A 22,497-nucleotide genomic window follows, 5' to 3' on the forward strand; every position below is an offset into this window, starting at 1 on the left:
GTCCCCGTCTTGTACATGTATAGGTTTGAGTATAAGGGAAAAGCCCACTTTCCATGAAGTTTTCCTTTCCTAATCTGATTATCAATAAAACCTCCTTGTGGATTTGCTGTCCTGATGCCCACAGGAGAGCTGCAGGATTTAGGAGCTGTGTTCCATCAGCAATGTTCCTCTGCTGGAGACAGGCTGAGCTCTGCTGCTGCTCAGGTGGCACCTACCAACCCGTTTCTGGAATTCCTTCCCTCAGGTCCTTGATTGCCATGGGGATTTGGGCCTGATCCCTCTGGAATTCAGCAGGGATTTGCCCAGTGGGGTCTGTGTGGTCAGAATCACATCTGCTGCAGAGGAGTGCAGAATGGGACACACGTGGGGCTCTGCTGAGGGCAGCCTGACCTGAACCCAGAGAAGTTTGAGAGTGCAAGATTTATCTTAGGAAAGGAACAATTCAGCCTTCTTCACTGCCTCAGGAAACAATGCCACGGATACATGTAAGAAATCAAATAGCACTTGGGAGATGAGTAAAAATAACCTTGTAAGTGGAGTTGAATGCTTGAAATGGACGTCCCAACAACATAGTTTGAAAGTACAGGGAGTTTTTAACTCTTGTCAATGCTCTTCCCAAATAATCTGCACTCTTACTGCTAATTGGCATAAATCTTGCCCTGCTAATACCCATAGCAGAGATTTGCACAGAATCCACTGCTAATCCTATAAACTGGTGAGTTTGATAAAGTGGGTTGCTCTGGGCATTGCTAATTTTATTTTCATGCTTTCACTTGCTATCATTCATTAACCCCCAAATAGCAGGCTGGGCTGTGTACACAACAAGAGAGCAACATCATCTTATTAGGGGCTGTAAGCATGAGTGGGAAATTACAACATGATGAATATGTACACAGTTCAAATGGGATTCCTTTTCTTGTGTGTTGCTGTGATGCTACCTGCCGAAAAAAAAAACCAAAACAAAACCAAGTTCTCGTCAGCACATTCAAAATTAAATCTAGTGTAAGGACATTTTACATTGAATGGCACTATTTTTCACGTGTACCCACGGCACCTCCAGATGGGACACAGATTCTGCCCCACACACAGCTCCAGGAGCAGCTCTCAAGCCTTGATCTCAAGGGCTCAGACTTTCTCTCTGGGTGTGCTGCTCACCAGAGTAAGCCCAAAATTCCCCCAGATTCTGGGACATCCTTCATCAGCATTAGAGGAGCTGCAAAGGATGGAATAAAAGCACCCCAGGGCTCTTCAGAGATGTCCTGAATTGGAGTGGATGGCTGGAGTACAGTGGCAGACCTTACAGAAGTGATGCTTTATTTCTGATTCAATATAGGTGACTTGAAATGGGCTCCTTACATGGCATTACAAAGGCAGAGGCTCATCATAAGATGAGACTTCCCAGATTTCCATTTGCATCCTGAAGAGAAGAAAAAAAATCTCTTCTGGAAAAGACTGGGGACTTTTTCTGCCACTCACTGGCCAAAATCTTACATGGAGTAGCCAGAATAGCACTCTGGTAATGAGTCAGTATGTTATTGTGACACAATGCTTAGTTCTATGACCACCTGATTGTCCTTAAATAAATGTATATTTATTTATACAGTCTGGGTTTGCTCCCAGTGAAGGAGCTCTGGGTGCAAAACAGCATCTCACTGAGTAACCAGGAGAGTCTGGTTTGCACACAATGACCTGGAGAGCTTCCCCTGCTCTCCCAGGGGCTCCTGCTCTTGGCAAGAGCCCCCCCAGACATGGTGTGGGTGCCCAAGCTGGGATTTCCATGGTCAGAACCCAGCTGAATAAAACTGTGACTTAACCAAACACACCCAGGGACAATGGGTGCATCTACAGGACCGGATCAGAGAAGCAGAGTTCTCTGTAAAAACTGAAATATAAGCCAGCTTGGAGAAGTGAATTTAATACTTGCCTTGCTGTTACAAAGAAGTGAAAAGGAGTTGCAAAGAGAATGTACCATTTGTTATCTAAGGCTGATTTTCTAGGCAGCCAGTATTTTTCTTTTGTCTAAGAAGGCTGCCTTGGAACTAAAACAAGACAATAGTGTAGATTATGTATTCTCTGGGGGAAAGAAACAAAATATTTAGCCTGGACTACAAAGGAAGAAGAGTGTCAGGTTTTTAAAATTACTTTGGCATGCTTGAGTTCAAGACAGCAAAAGCAAAATGCTTGTTAAGCTGTTGTAGTGTGCAAGTATCACGGCTGAGTTGATGTTCCAGGAATTGACTGCACCAGCATGTTAATTGTCAGGACATGAGTCCCTAATTCTTTTTTAAGGATGCTGCTGTGTTGCCTTATTTGGTTGCAGATGTTGCACTGCCTGGGCACACAGGGGGAAATTAGAGAAAGTTGTTTTAGCACAGTGGCATTTTCATGAACTCCAGCACCAAATTCCGGATGGAAATGTATATTCTGAACAAGATTTCTTCAGAGACGCCAGGGAAAGCACAGCACTGCTTTTGTTACAACTACCTCTCTGCACTTGTCCCTGCTATCCAAGCCTCAGAAATGCTGGATGTGTTTCTGCAGTTCTTGAGCCCAACTGGAATTGCAGCCATTCAGTGTTTCTCAGGAAAGCTCAGCCTGGCTGTCTGTGCTGGATGTTTATGGGAGTGCAGGGGCAAACTGAAAGCACACCACTGAGGGGAGGGAGACTGCCACAGGAGAGGCTGACACTGCTGGATTACCTGTCAGAAATGATCTGGCTCTGAGATGAAAGGGGAAGGCAGCAAAGGGAGGCCGTAAAACATTTGAGGGGGAAAAACTAAAAATACAAAGTTTCAGAAGTGCTGTCAGTATAATCAGGGAGCAAAGCCCGAGTGATGCTCTGTGGAATTCTCCCGTGGATTTGCACCAAGAGGCTCAAGTGACAGTGTGGCTTTGGCCCTTCTATTTTACATTCCTCATGTAAAATAGCTCATGGCTGCACCCTCAGTCTCTGTGCAATGCCCACATATCCATATCTACATATATCTACATATGTATAAGCAGCATTCCCATCGTGAGCAGACAACAAACCTTGTTTCTTTCTTGGCATCCACAATAAAACTAAACCCTGAAACAAACAAAAAACTCCACAATAACAAGCCAACCAAAACACCTGCATCTTTTAATGGGTGTTATTAATGTGTCAGCTTTGCTGAGCCTAACAAAGGGTTATTTAAAATCCTTTTGTTTAACTGTAGTTGCAGAGTTACTGATCACAGTCGCAAAGAGGACTCAGAATGCTTTGACCCAGGGCTGGTGGGCACAAAATTGAGACCAGAAGCTGACTCAAAACCTGGCAAGGAACAAGAAACTCTTTTGTGCAGAGGTGAGAATCAGCAGGAAGGGTCAGGGGAGGAAAGAATCTACAGTATCCACCCCTGGCAAGGTGGAGAGCGCTGTGAGGTGCTCCCTGTGTTCATTCCTGCCTCGCAGCAGTTCCAGGGGGGATGCCAGCTCAGCCCATGCCTGTGGCAGGACAGGGAAGCACTGTGTGGCAGATGCCAGGCTGGTGTCCTGCACAGCAGCAGAAAGGATCCATTTACCATGGAAATGACACTCAGCCTCTGGGGGTGAGGGCTGGGAAGAGCTGGAGAGGGAAGGATGGGTGAGGAGCTGACGAATTCATGTAGCGAGGGACAGAGGTGTTAAAAATCCTGATGCATCATTCCTGTGGTTCAAACAAGCAAGGCAACAGCCAATTATCCCAGAGAGTGCACAAAGGGAATGTCAGGGAGTGCAGCCATCTGCAGCAGGCTGATCTGGGAGCCTTGCAGCCACCTCTGCACCATTCCAGAGGTGGAGTGTGCTGTTTCCTAGAGATTGGCAAAGAAACAGATACAATTCTGCTTGTAAGTCTCTGGCCACCTCCTGTTCCCATCATATATCTCTTGGGGGAATCTCACAGCAATTAGTTTCTAATTGCTTCAGTAGTCTACAACTGATTTGATGAGAAATGCCATGCAAATGTAATGGTTCTTGCATGTTTCACAGGAGCAGAAATTAATTGCATCATAATTTTAAAAACTCATGTTCTTTCCATTCCCCCATTCTTCTATCACATAATATTTCATGCTGCAAAAAGAAAGGTCAAATATTACTAAGTCATATTTTTGTTTCTCTAATCAGGTGCTCTTCTGCCACTGCTCAGCTCCACCCTGATGTGCTCTGTGTTTATTGCTGAGCTGTAATTTGAGTGGTTGCTCCCCAAAGCAGTGTGAGCCCTGCAATGCCTCTCCCAGGTGCTGTTTCGTTGGGGTAGGAAGGTTTTAACCTCCTGCCTTCTGGAATCCTGCCAGTAAATCAACTGCATCTTGGGATCATCTCCAAATGAAATTTGCTTGCCACGCAGCAGCGAGGAGACGTGATGGGAGTGTAAAACAGGACGATTTTTCACTGCAGAAATACTTGAACTCACTCCAGACAATTATGCAGCCTGCCATTTTACACATCATCTATTTCACTATTACTGCATCAATTATTCCATTAATGTTGCTGCACACTAAGCTAGAACCTGTCACTGGTCCTGCAGACATGGAAGGGATGAAGTACATTGCAATAAAAAAAAGGCAAGAAAAGGTATTTTCACGTGAAAGGCTTTGGGTCATCCATTTCAGCAGCCTCTCTACATGTGCTATACAAAGTATTTTTATCTCCCAGCCTGCTTAACACTGTTAATTTCTACCCTAATATGGTTTAGCTCACGACATAAAGCTGAATTTTCCACTACTCTGTTCTCTGTCAGCTGAGTTTAAAAGAACTGTTAATTAAGAAAAAAAAATAATAGCTTTATTCAAAGATTAACAGAAATTAGGGTGAAAACAAAACTCTTCTGATAGGGAGGGGATATGCATTAGCTGTAAATTCAGGATATCTCCCAAAACACAAAGAACAGGTTCAGACTTGTAATTAAGGAAGGAAATTTAGCTCCCTGGAAGAACAGCTTGATAACAATTGTTACTTTCCTTTAGATTTCATGTAGCATCTGTTACAATTTAATTCTTAAAGGCCACCATTTTTAATTCCCATTAATCTCCAGAATTAACAGTGTGATAAAGATCCTGGCAAACATTGAACTTTAACGAGTCAAAATGCCTCTAGGAGCCTTTTCAGAATATTTAAGGAATTGAGCAACAGCAATGATGCTTTGAGTGAGATGAAATGCAAAGCCAGTGTTAATTAGACACAGAGCAGTTGCATCTTCCTTAATTCAAGAATTTGGCTGACTTGGATCCATAGGGTGTAAATGAATTTATACTGCTGGAGGATGGGACATTTGTCCCTCACCAGGTTTGGAGATGCATTAGGAAGATTTAGTTTGTATTGTATTTGCAGGGCACCCCTGATGAAGGCAGGAATGATGAATCTGACTCCATGTTCTCAGAAGGCTCATTTACTACTTTATGATAGTGTCTTGTATTAAAGAATACTATAATAAGGAATACAGAAAGGATGCTTACAGAAGGCTAAAAAGATAATAATGAAAACTCGTGACTCTCTCCAGAGTCCCAACACAGCTTGGCCCTAACTGGCCAAAGAGGGAGAACAACTCACAGCAGAACCCAATGAAACAATCACCTGTGGGTAAACAATCTCCAAACACATTCCACATGAGCACAACACAGGAGAAGCAAATGACATAAGAATTGTTTTCCTTTTCTCTGAGGCTTCTCAGCTTCCCAGGAGAAAAATCCTGGGCAAAGAGATTTTTTCAGAGAATGTGAATGCCACAACTTAGAGGTTGGATACTTCACACTGGTGTCTTTTTTCCATGAAGGTTGATAGCAGGAAGTTAAAAATATCAACTCCTCGACATGTCCCTCGATGGGGACATGTGTAGGATTGTACAGAGGTACAAAACAGAGGGGCAAACCCTGCACCTGTGTCCAGGTACATCACACACATCCCAAAGGACTGGGGCACCCACCCTGTACTGTGTCTGCCCAGGGCTGGGAAACCCAGGATGGCACAAATGAGTCCACAAACATTTGCCAAAGTTCCAAACAAGATGGAGGGAAAGCATATATCCTGATACTTTCTTGATTTATTGTGTTTTGTTGTTTTTTTTTTTTTTTTTTAATTGCCACTCTTGGAAAGAAGGTGACATAGGCCAGACAAGGCCAGGCTGCTGTGTCTTTTCAGAGAGATTTGTGGGATTTTTGTGACTTACTCAACCCTAACCATCATATTCTGTCTGCCACAAGTGCCAAGGAGGACAAGGATGTCCCTTAGGAAGTGTGTCAGTGTGCTGCTGTGCCAGGAGAGACAGAGCCAGTGCAAAATTTGCTCCTCCAGAGGAGTGCTGGCACCTGACTGGAACTGAAATGTCCCCAAACTCTCCTGATGCCCTGATAAAAGCAGCAAGTCTGACTCTCATTTCTCCCCAGCACCTATTTTGGAAGGAAGTTACTGATGTCAGCAGGATGTAGGACAGCCTCCAATAACTCCATTTCTCAGAGAGGCTGCCTCAGTGAGTAAAACACATCCACGAGTTGCAGGGAAACTCATCAATCAGATTTGATGTAATTTCCTTTGTCACTCTGGGTGACTACTGAGGACAGAATTTTCTCTCATGTCTCTTTACACTGCATCACAGAGGATGTAGGAACAAATACAGCTATTTTCTGTAATCCCCATTTTCCCAGACCTTTATTTGTGCTGGGATGCTGCCCTGTCCTCCCATGGCTGCGTGCTGGGCAGCAGGTGGGAAGAAGGCTGGGTTGAAAGACAGTGGGTTTCCCCCTGGAAATGGAAATGCATGGATCCATCAGTTTTGGCCCAAACCACTCCATCCTGGCACAGAGTGCTGTGTTTGTGCTGTAAGCAGCGTGAGGATCTGCTTCCCAAGATCTCCTCATCACTGGCAGGGCCTCGCTCAAGAGAGACCCGCACAAAGCTGAACAGCAGCCTTTCTCTTTTGTGAAACTGTGCGCAGCAGAGCAGCAACAGCTAGAGATATTCAGGGGTTTTAGAGCTGGAAATCCCATTAATGGATATTGCAGCCTCCCCTTTACAGGCTGCCTGTGTCCTTACTTTCAAGACTCCCATTTCTACTAGTCTTGCTTGACCTTGACCATGTAGTTGTGCTGCTTCCAAAGTCTCTGCTGCTCTTCTGTCATCCAAAACTACAGTTTCCTCTCAAGAGTGATGATGGGATACTGATTAGGATGCAGTTTTCTGAATTGCTAAGTGCTACCTGTTCTGGGGCTATTTGTGCTGGCAATCTCTCCTTTCAAAGTCAATCTGTCATGCAGAATTCCTCATTTTATGGTTTTCCAATAGAGAAATGGTAATGTTTTGTATATTGGTTTGCATGGCTGTGCTCTTTGTTCCCCCAAACTTCACAGCACGTTTATCCTCGGCGTAATACCCTCATGAATGCAAGAGCAAGCCTTTCTTCTGGTTAAAAAGAATCAACAGCCTGAATATCTGTTTCACAGTCTCCTCCATATGTATAGGCAATGGGGATAACAAACTAACCTTTCTCCCAGAGGCTAATTGGATTTCACACAGTTTGGAAGCACCACTAATTCATCAGAGATATTAAAATTCTGCTTTAACATTCCTACTGGGTAGCTTGGCTATTGACCTCCCTCCCTCCTGCTTTTTGTTCCATTCTGTTTCAAACTTGCCCATTTCCAGAACTTAGATAAACAGTGTGCTGCAGCCCCCTGAGAGCAGCATTTCTTCATGCGTGAAGTCTTGCAAGCTGCCGTGGACATACATGCATGAATATTCCTTATTCCACTTAAATAAGCATCACAAATGCTTATCCTAGAAATAATGCATGTTGGTCAGGAGCTGGTGTCCCCACTCTGGTTCAGCTGCCTCATAAAGTGGGTGTAAGCACTCATGATCGACCTGCTGGAGTTACACAGCCTAATTAAGAGGATCTGCATTTTTCAGCAACAAAAAGGTGTAAAGATTCCTTCTGGCATCAAAGAAAACATTTGATGGTCTTGACTGGCCCAGAACTTTCTCTTCTGTAGGTGAGAAAGGAAGAAAAAAACCTCTGCAGGAGAGTGGAGTTTGATTGTTTCAATCAAACTGTGTAGGTAGGGCCTGAATGGTCTCCAGAAAAAACCGAGATCTCTGAATAATGCATGAAGGAATGGAAGAATCTCTGGGTTTCTATTGAAAGGTCACAGAGAAACCCAGATGGCAGAGGTGACTTCTCCTGCCCTCACAGGAGTGAGGGGACAGCGTGGCCATGCTCTGGCCAGGTCTCCAGGTGGACTTTGGTGGCCCAGGGGGGCAGAGATGGAAGAACGGGTGACAGAGGCTCCTTCCCTCACTGCTGGGTAGCTCAGAGAGGGCTCCCCAAAGTGCAATTGCAATCTTTGTGTGACAGGCAGGGCACGCAGGAGTGCTCTGGGTCCACTTTGGAATGTTATTATTTGTGTTTTCCTGCTCCTCTTTTTATTGCTTAGCAATTTTAAGCAGTATTTTTTTTCAGGAAAGCAGATAAGTAATTCTCTTTCTGTGAATGCAAATGTGGAATCTATTGAGTGGGCGTGTGCATACTTTAAAGAAATAATTGAATCCAAACATCTCTTATTTTTAAATGCAGGAAACCAGAATCTAATAAAATGTAAATCAATTCAGTGTCTGCTTTGGGCTTGCAGTCTTCAGACTGTTAAAAAGAAAAATGTATTAAGTGCTGTGCATTGCAATACCAACATCTTTATCTTCATTGCATTGCCTTAACCCTTCAGTGAAATCTTTTTCTTTGTGAGTGTGTGGTGAGGAGCTCACTACCCATGTTCATCAGTTCCCATATTCCTTCTAAATCTTTGTGGGTCAGTCTGAGGGTGTTTGGTTTCTGTGCTGGGCTTTGCTGATGGCAGACACCCAAGTGACACATCCATCATAAAGCACCATTTCCTTTGTGATTCAGGACTTTGGCTCCTCAGACCTGGAACAAGCAGGCCACTACCAGTCTGACTTGGAGTACGGCTGATGGAGTGTAAATAAATCCCTGAGACTGCTGGTGTGACTTAAAACAGAGTTTAAAGAGGTTTTAGTGACATTTTCAGCTCAGTTAGCTCTTGGTGCCTGTCTGGCTGCTGGTCTGACTTGCTCAGCTTAGTGCTGAGAGAGAAAGGACAGCAGCAGGCACCTAAAGCACATTAATTGTATTTATCTGACGACTGGACCTGTTCAATTTTACAGCACTTATCAAAGCAGCCTAGAAAATGAGAGTATGTCTTAATTCAGCTCTGTTCTTACAGGCATGCAGTTGTCTCCTGGGGTCTTTTTGGCCCTTTTTTGGCTTTTTCTGTAGACAGTTTTCCCCCTGTTCTGACCTTTGGAAGCCTACAAGCTGAAGAACCGTGATGATTTAAAGAAAGCAAGTGGAGATCTGTTTTCTTTGAACATAACCATTGGATTTGCAGAAACTTAGGGACTTTGAAGCTACTTCTGTACTTATCACTGTTGTGCTGCCTAAATTCCTAAATGGGAGATTGCAGAGAGAATGGTTTACAAAATCATTATGACTGAGGGAGAGTGCTGGAAATAAGAACATTTTCTGCTGAAAAGGACACTTCTCTGAAGGGTGAAGAGGATGGTTCAGTTCACCCCCTGTCACTGCTGTGGCCACGTTTGTCCTGGAGTGACAGTGAGGGACAATGAGGGACAGTGTCCATCACCTGTGAGGGGCTGAGAGAGCAGAAGGAGCTGGGAAATCCCAACCCTTCAAAGCAGCCCAGGCTCTGCACTGCTGGGCGATTCAGGCTGAAGCTGAAGTCCTCAAAACTTTTTATTTCTAATTCTTTTTAATTGTTTTATTTATGAATAAATCACAGTTTCTAAATTCTGCTGCTGCCTCCTGGAGGACGCTGGGAACAGCCAGTTACTCTGAGCTGTGCCAGTGCAGATCCTGTGGTTTTGCTGCTCCTTTTCCAAGTGAACTCAGGATTTCTGCCTGTGCCAGCACAGGCATTTCAGCAAACTGTGAGCTCACACCCAGGGATGTGTGTGAGGCAAGCTCCATTTTGTCAAAATCCTGAAAAATGCTTAGTTCTACAAGTGCTGTATTAAAATGAGGCAGGGGCTCAGCAGCTCTCACAAGGCTGCAGCTTTTCCTCTCTGCAATTAAAATTGCTGCAGCAGACACTGATGGACTGTCACTGTAGAAATCCCAGCTAGGCTGCCCTCTCAGGGAAGCTTTTTCTCATACAAGCAGAGAAGGATTTAATTTAACAAGGAAAACCTCAGGAATTGCAAACTAATCTCTACAGCCTTCTACTTCTTCCATAATATATATTATAAGGGTTTTTAAAGATCAGGCCTTGGCACAAAGAAAAATGCTACCATCAGATCTGTTAGGAATAATGACTTTGTAAGAAATAAATTTGTGCCTCATGGCCAGGGCTGTGAAGATATTATTTCCTTCCTTGGAATTGCTTAAGCTACAGGAATTGGAGAGTAAACATTTCATGCAGTATGATCCTTTCCCAAGTCAATATTGTCCTTTCAATCCTGAATTTCAAATTCAATATTATCTTCCCTTAAACAAAGGCATGCTTGGAAATCAATGCTATTTATCTTGTCTTCTGTAGCCACAAACACCAGTTTAATTTTGGTTATAGATGAAAAATGCCTGTAGACTGAAAACTACAGAAAGACAAATTTTTCCTAATTTGCTGGTTCCTGGTGTCATTGCTGAGGGTGCATGACAACAGCCACCAACAAAATCACCATTTTCAAGTGGCAGCATTGCTCCTTGCACTAGCTGGCTACTATTGGGTTTTGTTCTGTGCTTTAATAAATTTATAACTAAAAGCAAAACACAGCATTTAAAAAAATATTTTCAGGTTATCATCTGGGGTAAATTTTTCATTGCTATGAACCTTCTTTCAGGTTGTTTTTTTTATGGTGTTCCAGGTGAATTACTGGATATAATTAGAGTGATAGATCAGAGTAAGCTAAAGCAGAAAATATTCCTTCAAAAAGTCCACACTGCTTGGGGGAACGGAAACTTGTACTATATTTATTAATTAATTTGTTTGTTTGTTTAAATGGAGAAAACATCAGAAAAAAGACTTCTGAATAATGGAGAGAAGACCAATAATGTTATTTGGGAGTCAGCATCAGTGCAGGTAGAGGTTTGGCCTTGCCTGTCAAGAACAGCCCTTAAACATTCCGTACTGGTTAATGAGGTCTCAGACCAGTTATCCCAGCACGGCCCCACTTCCCAGCTCCATGTCCTTCAGGGATGAGCATATCCAGGGCTTTATCCTGGTGGGTTTCTTTTTCCATGCCCCCCCTGAGACAATCTGGCTCTGGTGCTCTCAGATCCATCACAGAAGTCACATTTTCCCCAAGGAAAGTTTACTCCAGTGACTTCCTGTGGGCAGGAACCCATCTGGGATGTGTTTCAGGAACTCAGGACAGTGATCAAGGGCTGGGGTTGAATAAACAAAAGGTAAATAGAAAATACCACACACATGGTGAACATAAGCAACAGAGCTACAGCCCCCATAGCACAGGAGCCCAGGTATTTTCTGAATTTTGTGAAGTTTTGCACTATTTAAGGAGACTGGGGTTGGGTTTTGGCTGTCCTTTCTGCTGTGTTGTGGTGAGCTCTTAGTAGTGGAAGTTACAACAGGAAACCAAAAAGGAACAAATAAGGCAAAGGCAGAAGTGATTGCTTCCTGAATATTCAGAGTTCAGCAAGTAGATTATCAAATTCTCTACCAGCCTCCAGTGCTCATATCTATAACTGCTGGGTGTATTTACACACAATAACTGCTCTCTGGAGGGGCAGGCATGCAGAAAAGTGAATTGCAAGTATCTCTTTTTGAAATGCAGTCAGGTTCCTGTCCTTGGACACTCTGGGACTTCTCCATCATGTTTGGACTCTTGGATCTGAAGATTTTCTTGATTGCCTGGACTTTTTGGTTTTTTTTGCTCAGGGTGGTTGTGGGCAGTCAAGGACAAAATCCACACTTGGACTTCTGACCTGGAGGCAACAAAAGCATCTGTGGGTTCTTTCTGATGTCATGCAAAAGGCTGGGAAATTTCTGAAGCCTTTTGATCCAACTTTAGATCACAGATTTAACTGCACAGTGGAGCAGAGCAGCCCATGGGTCTCTTCAGTGGCACAAGTGTGGTACTTAGCATTCAGATGGGAGCTGGTGTGTTGAGCCAAACCCAATTATTTGCAAATGAACCAGTGCCACACATCCTCAGGGGTGGGGGCTGTAATACCAAGTGCTGGTTTGAAATGTCATCTTTTCTTTGGGAGAATTCTCTATAGATGAAGATAGCTATTTTCAATCTAATTTTAGACAATCAGAAATAGGAATTCACTGGAGTTAGCAGATAAAATTCTAACTCTGATCATCAAAGCCATGGCAGATTTCAGCCTGCTCCATTTTGAAAGTCATGACAACGTGAAAAACGGGCTTTTCACTAAGGCTTGGCATTGTAACCAGAGCTGGCACTCACAGGCAGTGCTTTAATTATACATTATACTCACCAGTGTGAAATACTGAGCCTTATTAAGATAGCCAAAAGCCTTCTTTAGAGTCGATTTATTAGAGCTTGAAATTAACTTTTCACAGTCCAGCTCCAAGAGATCAGTAGATACAGAAGCTCAGCTCTGCCTCCAGTGAGTTCCTCATGGTTCTCCAGTGCTCTCTCCAGTCCCTCCCAGTGCCCACACCGGGTAACCCTGGTCAGCAGCAGCAACTCTCAGCCTCTCACCTCCATTACAAACACCAGAGCTGACCCTGTGCTTGCTTGGAAAGGTTTTCCTGGGAAAGGGGAACTTTGGGAAGCCACCCTGGGCTCTGCTGGGTGCTGGGGTGTGTGGCTGCCCAGGCTGGCTCTGCTGGAGCTGTTCCACACTGGGGTGATTGCAGATGAGCATTTGTGCTGCTCCTGACACAACATTTGGTCAGGATATCTGGGATATCAGGATATTGTTAAGAATTGTTAATGCAAGTCTGTCATCTGCAGATCTCTGCCAGCTGAATATGGGGAGGAGCTCCCAGCCTGATGGCATTTTAAGTTTTTCTCTCAGCAACCTGATTGCATTTTCACATTTCCAAACTCCCAGCTATCAATTCTCTGGTTAAATCTGTGGATCTGGGGCTCCCACATCTTGTGCTTCATTTCTGTTTGATGCTGCAAGGCAAGGCAGAGTTTGGAGCTCCAGATGCTGCAAGATAAAACTTCCTCCTGTTAAGGATGGCAAAAATGGGGAGCAAGGCACTCAGTGAGGGAGAGGCAGCCACAACAGCTGCAGTAAATCTGGATTTTAGTGGTTCTGGGGTGAGAATGTTGTCCTGTTGTACTTTGGGTCTCTCCACCAATACCACGGATAAACGTTTTGGCTTTAAAATTTGTCATCAGGATTGCTCAGGAGGAGTCACAGCTTTACATCTGTGCTTATCCCAGTGATTCTTTGAGGCTTTAGGCCCTGTGGGTACCAAGACACCCCCAGCACAGGCAGTGGTGTCACAGCCCTGCCAGTGTGGCACAGGGACACCTCTGTTCTTATTTTAGAAGTAGCTGTGTCATTCCTTCAGGTGACTGATGTATCCTGTCAGCTGGGTGGGAAATGCCAGACCTCCAAGAACTTGCAAGGGAGTGGTTTGGGTATCTTATCTCTGTTTTTTGGGGTTATTTAATGCCTCTGTAAGGCCTGAGCTGCCCAGGGCAGCTGTGTGATGAGCACCAGCCCTAGGGAAAGCAGGACCACGTTAACCAGGGGTGGGGGAAGAGCGGAGAGGCAGATCCCCATCAGGACGCTGCCAGTCACCGATGCAGTGCATGACTCTGCTCTCTGTCCCTCTGCAGGTGACCTGTCTCCACGATTTCTTTGGGGATGATGACGTGTTCATCGCCTGTGGCCCCGAGAAGTTCCGCTACGCACAGGATGACTTTTCCCTGGATGAGAGCGGTAACACCAAACGCACGCTGCGCCTTTATTGCCCTGCCATTCTCCTGCTCCTGCCTGAGCAAAATCCTACATGCTTTTCCTCTGGGTTTTAAGACCCACTAAATGGAATTTAACATCCCTTTGTATGGTATTTGTGGGGTTCCCAGGCAAAGGAAGGAATGATGGATCTGACTCCATGTTCTCAGAAGGCTAATTTATTATTTTATGATACTATATTATATTAAAGAATACTAAACTAAACTATACTGAAGAATACAGAAAGGATACTTACAGAATGCTGAAAAGATAATAATGAACCTTGTGACTCTTTCCAGAGTCTGACACAGCTTGGCACTGATTGGCCAAACAGTGAAAACAACTCAAATGAAACCAATGAAACAATCTCCAAACACATTCCAAAGCAGCAAAACACAGGAGAAGCAAATCAGATAATTATTGCTTTCCTTTTCTCTGAGGCTTCTCAGCTTCCCAGAAGAATCCTGGGCAAAGGGATTTTTCCAGAAAATATGTCTGGACACTTTTGTGATACTTATCCAGTCAGCAGTATTATAATCAGGCAAATACTGACTGAGGTGTAGTCAGAATAAATTAAGCCCTACAGCATTTTGACATTTACTGCAAAATCTGGGAGTATTTATACTTTCAATTTTCTCCAGTCACATTCAGATAGATGCATTTTTCTTGAGAGCTAATCATCCTTATGTAGACACATGCATATTAAAAATGGAAACAAGCAAGAGTTGAAAAAAAAATCATAGTTCCACTGCTTACTTCTGCTGATTTAAAAAGCAGGGCAATAATTCCCTTTTGGGGGGCATGACTGGGACAGCACCATTATTTTTCCTTGTCCCCACTGCCAGCAGAAATCTGTAATAATGTGAGTCTCTGTGATCAATTACACCATGAAATCTTTGATTTTACAGAATACACAGAGCTTGCTTGTAGGCCTTACCACCCACCCCACCTGGCAACTGTACCCACCTGTCTGCAGGTGCCAGTGAGTGCAGCAAGAGGGAACTAATGCCATTTTAGCCATTTAAACTGAAAGAAATGTGCTCTCCAAGCATCTAGGCACACTTCCCAAAGCTCTAGGTGTGCTCTGTGAGGAACACAAGCCCCATCCTGTGCTACGTGCTGCAGACTGGCTCTGTATTGGGGACCAAAGAGGATTCTTGCTGGATGCAGGAAGGCAAGCAGCCTCTAATCTCCAAACACTGAGTTTTTTATTACTCCTTTGCAAGCCTGATTTTATTTTAGTGCTGCTACTTCTGACCTGTGTACTCCAGATGAACCCATTTGATGGTCTTGGGGTGATTCAAAGGAAGTTTCCAAGGTTCAGCTGAGACTTTGCAGGCAGAGAATAAAGCCTGTGTCAGGCTGGGGAAGTGATCTGCAAGCTGAGCTTCACGTTGTTTTTCACCACTCAGCAGTTGAGTCAGCTCCTCAGGGAGTTCCACGCTGGAAAACAGCTTGGATGCAGTGCTGGCAGAACAACTGGATGGAAATCCCAGCCCTCTGCCTCCACTTCTGGGCACTGCTCGCCTCTCCAGCTTGGATTTCTCTGGCAGGAAGAAGCCAAGTTTGCTGTTGGGAAGGCAGTGAGCAGCTCCAGAGGTGTTTTAGAGGAGCCCTGCAGCTCCCAGGAGCAGATGAGGAGCCTCAGCAGTGTTTCCCCATTGTACACCCATCACCCTTCCTCCTTCCCAGGCAGATGCTGCCAGGAGAGCTGCAAATCCTGAGGTTTTGCAGATGAGTGTCACTTAATAAAATCTCCTCTGTCACGGGGAAATTTCTCTTGCCTGTTTGGATGACACACACCAGGATTGCTGGTTATTATGTTCACTCTGGCAGGACGTCAGGAAACAAAAAGAAACAGCACAAGAGAGGATTATGTCATCTTTTTCCTTCTGGCTGCCCACCACAGCTTCCACCCTCTAATCCTGCTGCTGAGCACCTTCCAGAGACATTGCTCTGTCCCTTTTGTACCCACAGGTTTCAGCGTGGTGGAAATGTCACACTTTGGTGACATTTAGAGGCCTTTTCACACCAACCTCAGCACAGCCAGGTTTCCACCTCCTGCAAAAGCTCAGGGATTGCCTCTGACACTTGCCAAGGGCTGAGCTGGAGGAATTCCTCAGAGTCAGCCTTTCTGTGCTGGAAAATGCAAAGCCAGGTTTCCTTCCAAGGAATTACTCCCCTGAGAAGAGCATAAATTTGGAAGCTCTTGCAAAGACCTAACATGAAGTATTTTTACTTTTTAGGTTTATTGTTTTTTAGTGAGTAATCCAGGTGACTAAACACAGCTGCCTGACACCCTTTGGGTCCCCTCACAGCACCAGTACTGCTCCTCATGTATAAAAAATTGGGGCTATATTGGGGCTGGACCTCTACAAGCCTTTCAAGTGACATCATCTGTGAGAATTCAAGTATTTTTGAAGAAAAAAACCCACAACCTTTTCTATTCGTGATTTAGAATTTCCAAAATTGATTCAGCAGGAGAGAAAATAAGCTGACTGTCGGTTTAATTCTTGCCATGCAGCATCCCTGGAGCCTCCTCTCCTGACATTCTTGTGCTGCAGGGCCCAACAGCAAAACTCTCTCTCAAACCATCCAGAAGGAGCAGAGATGGAGCCTTGGCTGGCTGAGAATGAGCAAAGCCTGGGGAAAAATTGAAGGCAATTACATTTTCATAGATACACTGATATATAATTAAATAACACATACATTTAGGTCAGACAGCTTGCTTTTGGTTGACCAATTATTTATCTGCTCTGTGCTGCCTTAATTCCTTTGGGGACTCCATTCCAGGGGGTCCTCAGTGTGGAGCATGTGGGGCTGAGCTGAACTTTTCCATAAAAAACTGCCTGCATGTGGAACACGTAACTCACATCTGTAAAAAAGACACGTTTTTCACATCTTGGTGAGGACAAGCTGTTGGAGGAGATGAGGTGGAACCAGCTAACATTTGACAAAAAGGAAATCCCTTTTTTATTGCCTTCTTCTTAACTGGGCTAAGTTAATAACTTGAGGGGTGGAAAGTTCCTTTTCTGTTAGCTCTCAGTGTAAATAAAACCCAGTTCTGAAGATCACGCATGCCTGAAATCCTGGGACACGTGGAGGTTTGTTAGCATTTCAGTTCCCCTCTGCAGGACTCTGCAGACCATGTTTACATTTTCCACTCTTCCTGGCCTATTTATTTTTTAAGGAAGCACAGTTGGGGTCCTCATCTGCTCACATCTTCCAGTACATAAATCTGCTGGGCTTGTTTATACAAACCTTGCTGAAAGGGACGAGTGGCCAGGACAGAGGATGTGCCTTGTAAAACCATTTTGTCTCCTTTGCTTTGTGCATCTGAAAAGTTGCAGCTTGTTGAGGATGGAAGAGGCTGGTTCCAGCTGGGTGAAAGCCTCCAGGGGCAGCTGCCCCATCTGCCACTTGGAGACTCCATTTACAGCACACCATAAGCTGTTTGCTGGCTCTCTGCACCTGCAGAAAGGGCACTCATCATTCCTGGTACTGGGTGTTCCTGGAAGGGCTACAGCAAATTAACTGGATTTTCTTGGCCTAAGTGTTCCCTCAGCCAGTGTTGGCCACTGACTTTCATTGTGCTCAGGAGAGCCAAGGGAAGGGGAAGGGCAGAAAATGTTTGGTGGGACACAGGTAGGAGCCAGCCTGACACCCACAGAGCCTCAGCAGCTCCTCTAGAGGAGCAGAGCTGTTCTCTTTGCCCTGCCCTTGACGAGTCTCCTTTCAGCCCTGGGGAACAAGGGATGGTGTCAGCTTTTCCCTTGCCCTTGGGATTTCCTGCATCTCCCTGGGGACCGGGCACTGAGCTGTTCAGAGCAGGGAGCAGCAGGGCCATAACCAGGTGGGTTTGTGTTTCCCCAGAGTGCCGGGTGATGAAGGGGAGCCCAGCAGGTGCCACGGGCAGCAAATCCTCGCCCACCCCTCAGAAGAGCTCGGCCAAGAGCCCCGCGCCCATGCGCCGCAGCAAGTCCCCGGCCGATTCAGGTAACCACCAAGATGGTGAGTGATTGTTTCTTGGTGCCTGCCTCTCTCTCTGCTCCAGGGAAAGGCACAAACTCGCTGTGCTTGCAAGGAAACTCAGGTGTCTTTTGGAAACAAGAAGCTAATGAATATTGGGAAGGAATCTCCTGGTTGGTGAAGCGCGGTTTTGCAGCTTGAGGTTGTTCCAGCCACACCTCATCTTTCCCCAAAAAATATTTTAAAAGAAGTTTCTATTCCCCAGGCAGGAAATCAAGGCCCACAGTGCTCCCAGGTGGTCCCTGCAGATACAGAGTGATTTAGGGTAACCTCCTGTGCAAAGCAAATGGTGATTATTGCACAGGTCAGGAGTGGCTCCTCACAATCATTATTTAAAGGAGACCACTGACCTTGCAACTGCAGAACTGCTGATGTGTTTATTGATGTGACACTGAGACACACATTCAGTAATGGAAGAGAGGGAAAATGGGAATCCTAATTTGCTGCAGCAGCTTGCACCATCTGAAATGCCTCCCTCCTTCTTCAGCAGCAGCACACGTGGGGAGCTGCAGGGCTGTCCGTCCAAGGCTGGGCTGCACACTGCAGTAATTCTGGTAACTGACTGTCTTTGGAGTCGTGGAGAGTTTCTGGGGTTATGATTGATCTCTCACCTGCCTGCCTCTTCTGTTCCAAAAGAGAACCAGACATGGCCTCTCACTAAAATGGCCAAATCATCAATTAAACATGTCAGAATTCCAGGAGAGCTCCACAGCTTGAGTTCAGGTGTCCCACAGCAACAACACAGGTGATACAAACCAGAAATTCCTCTTCACCCTCATGCTAACGTGTTGCATATTGCATGGGAACATCACACAACAGCTGACCATGAGTAGAAATGGGATTATTAGACAGAAAATTCTCTTGGCAGTAGTCAGAAGGATTTCCCCCAGGAAGCAGTTCATTTGCTTAGGGTGTGTGGGTGTTCTTCAGCGACCCAAAGGGACAGTGTGGAATTGGTTGGCACATGCCAAGACTCTGTATTTTTAAAAAAATATTTCTCTCTGAGGTGATTTTGCATTCATAAAGTTTTTCTTCAAGATTCTATTGCTGGCTATTCTCAAACTCAGGCTTGCCATAATTTAACCACTTCCACAGTCCCAAATGCCTGCTGAAGCTCTGTAGGCACATTGAAGGCAAAAGGGAAACGTGACGTTGATTTACAAAAACCCAGAAGTAACACTCAGTGATGGGGGAGCCAGCTCATGCATGAGCAGCTTCAAACCTTCTCCACAATCAGGTGCTGATTCCCACCAGAACCAGAGTTTACTGCATGAGCACAGAGTTTAATATGAAATGGCAATTATTGTGTGCCTGATTTTAACTGATTGAGCGACTCCAGGCCCAGGATGGTGACTCATCTGATGAGCTTTAATGAACACACTTAGCAGAGCTTTTCAGGGGGAGATTAAAACAACCAGAAAGGCTGAACAATAACCAGTTCCTGGAGTTAAGGTCAGTAATGAAGAGCAAATCAGGTTTCTTTAATCCGTCCAGACAAGGGACTTTCGTGCTTTCCTGTAATTTCAATAAAGGAAAAAATGGCACTTGTCCTGCTTAATGAGAATAAAAAAGACTGAGCTCTTTTAGTACTGAAAAATAGAAGACTTGTTTTCTCAGGACAGAGAGAAAAAAGAATACCATTTTGTATTCTTGTATTGAACTGGTAATAAATTAAGTGGATTTACACATCTTTTAAGAACCAATATTTACATTTAGATGAGATTTTGGAGTTATCACATTCAAAAAGCAAAGAAAGATGAATGAAGTCTGATTAATAAAAGATGATCTGACCTATTTTTTTCCCCCCAGAATCTCACCCATTTAATGTGTGAAACTATTTAAAAGCAGTTTTACTTCAAATATATTCAATATTTCTGCTGTGTGTTTGCTCTCCTACCCATTTGTACCTTTTGTCTTTGTTGCCTTTCCCTCTGCTCTGGTTGTCATGTGGAAACTCGTGAGGTTTTCCTTGGTTTTGTGTTGTTTCTGTTCTTTCCAGCTATTTTCTGTGCAGGTTTCTGTATCTTTTTTTCCCACCAAGGTCTCCAAGGCCATTGTGACATATCTGGGCACTGATATCTGTGCTTTGGAGGGAAATCTTTGGGAGAGAGGAGATTGTCAGGGCCTCACTGTGAAAAGCTCAATCCCTTTAGGCAACCAGAGCCCTTCACCTCCCAGGATATCCCAAAAAAGTCAGGTGGCAAATCCACAGAAGCAATTTAAACGTTGTTTTCTTGGCACGGTGCTTTTCTCTTACCATGCAGTCATTTAAATGAATGAACAAAAATTAAATGAATGAGTGCAAAACAAAGAAGTGTCTCCTTGCTCTAAGGAGATGGGAACTCACCCCAATCCTTGAATTCCCAAGGGAAATCCTTTCTCTCTTCCTTCACTAACACCCAACCCATATCTGTACTTCCTAAGCAATGCCAGTGGATTTCTGTCAAAATTGGAGTTACAAAGCTTCTGTGAATTTCTAAACTCAATTTTTCTTCCTAGGGAGTCAGCTTTGCCAAAAGACCCAGCTTAGAGCAGTGAAATCCATACTAAACCACACTTGCAGGGCACCAGCCAATTCTTTCTCCTAACATGGCAGAGGAAAGCTGGGCATGAGGAGAGGAGCCTCTGTGCTTCTGCTCTGATCCATGAGATTTAAATGGAGTGGGGTCAGCATGAAGTTTGGCAAAATTTCTTTAACAGACTGCTCCAATAAGGAGTCAGGCTAAGCAAAAGCCAGAGCTAAATCTCAGGGGAGAAATACAGGAGAGAAAATAATGATGCCATTTGCCATTCTTTCTTTGCTATAAAAACTTGAATTTATCTTTCACTAACTGCCATACCAAGCTAGGGTTCAGCTGTATAAGGACATGTGCTGTGAGAGGAGAGCTTATGATTTTTCAACCAGGATGGAGTCGCTGAACTAAAGTACCTGAACTGAAATTTGAAAACGTCTTTGCCTTGATTTGGCTCGGGGAGAATACAAGCAAGTCTCTGAGGCTGCTGCAGGACCTTAATGTCTCAGTTCACTAATGGACAGAGGGACAAAAGAGCATTCACCAGGCAGCAGCAATTAGCAAACAGACCCAGAGTGTCCGTCTGTCCTGGCTGCAGGGCTGCTCCCAGGGGTCATTATGGATGAGTGTGTCCAAGGGCAGCAGATGTCTGGGGAATGCCCTGGTGCCTCAGCTTTTAGCTTTTCTATTTTTCAGATTTTGTGCTGCTTTGGTGTGTGGGTCTGGGCTTCATATTATGGGATGGTGAGCTCTGTGCACAGAGCAGGGAGACAAAACAATTCCTGCTCTAGCTGGGGACCAAGGACAAATGATCCAAATCTCAGCCCAAGAGCACAAACAATCTGGGCTGAAGAGAGAAAAACAAGAAGGATGGGACTGCATGGGCTGGAGCTGGAATTGGACAATTAACTCTGGATCCAGAGCCCCAGTCATCCCAGCAAACCTAAACAACAATCAGGGAACAATTCCATGTGAAAAAACTGCCTAAAAAAGGGCCTCAAAAAAGGCTGAAGAGGGACTTTTGACAAGGGCATAGAGTGACAGGACAAAGGGGAATGGACTTAAGCTAAAGGAGAGCAGGTTTAGATATTAACATGAAATTCTTTGCTGTGGGGGTGCTGAGGCCCTGGCACAGGGTGCCCAAGAAGCTGTGGTTGCCCCTGGATCCCTGGCAGTGCCCAAGGCCAGGCTGGACACTGGGGCTTGGAGCAGCCTGGGATGGTGGAAGGTGTCCCTGTCCACAGCAGGGGGTGGGATGGGATGAGCTTTAAGAGCCCTTCCAACCCAAACCATTCTGGGATTCTAAAATATCTGTGGGGGAAGCAGACAGAGAATTCAGTTTCCCTGGAACTCTCATCTCAAACATGACAGGAATATTCTCTATCCCCCCTCTCATGTGCTGGACAAGCCTGATTTCTCTCCTGGGTACAAACTGCCTCATGCACAGGGGAGGTGAGGATCCTGTGGAAAAAGGTGCACATGCTTCTGCAATTAAAGGATATTACACATACACTTTAAGGTAAATTGATGTTGCAGAGCAAATACAATGCCATGAATAAGCCATAAAGCACAAAGAATAAAATTCTTTGGTGGGAAAACCCCAAAGAATTGAAAGGAAAGCTGGTTCTAAAGAACAGTTCCTGATAGCTGAGTGTAGGTGAGATCCTGAGCTACCCTAAATCATCAGCAGATTTTAGTGGAGCAGCAGTGTTATGCTGGGACCTGCTCTTTGCCTCCTGTTATTTTCTTGCATTTCAGTTCTAAGGAAATGCAGGCAAGTTTGCTTATGAGCACTATTCTTCATTAGCAGGCAGAGAAAATTGAACTGGGCTTCTCCATTGTTGCTCCTGCTGCAAAATTCTGCTGTCTTTGTAACAATATCCATCCATCTCATTCCATTTCTGATTTGGATGTCACATCTGGTTTTTTGTTGATGCTCATAAAATATTTACATGCCTGCTGTAGCACTTAAAACTCTCATTGTATTAGGGAATTTCTGTCCTGCCCTGCAGCAATCACATCCATTTTGCT

General features: G+C 44.7%; 1 protein-coding gene across 2 annotated transcripts in view; it reads left to right on the forward strand.

Moving 5' to 3' along the window:
• The window catches only part of DCX (doublecortin), a 65,531-nt gene that overhangs the window by 38,701 nt on the left and 4,333 nt on the right, over positions 1-22,497 (forward strand). Inside the window, exons 3-4 of one of the 2 annotated variants that reach the window (XM_041424360.1) lie at positions 13,807-13,909; positions 17,798-17,920. In XM_041424360.1, the coding sequence (XP_041280294.1) occupies positions 13,807-13,909; positions 17,798-17,920 (226 nt within the window). Of the gene's footprint in view, positions 1-13,806; positions 13,910-17,797; positions 17,936-22,497 lie in introns of both variants that reach the window. The other variant, XM_041424359.1, reaches the window with a different exon arrangement.

This window comes from Onychostruthus taczanowskii, unplaced genomic scaffold (assembly GCF_017590055.1).
Source record: "Onychostruthus taczanowskii isolate IOZ18803 unplaced genomic scaffold, ASM1759005v1 scaffold81, whole genome shotgun sequence".
NCBI classification, from domain to species: domain Eukaryota; kingdom Metazoa; phylum Chordata; class Aves; order Passeriformes; family Passeridae; genus Onychostruthus; species Onychostruthus taczanowskii.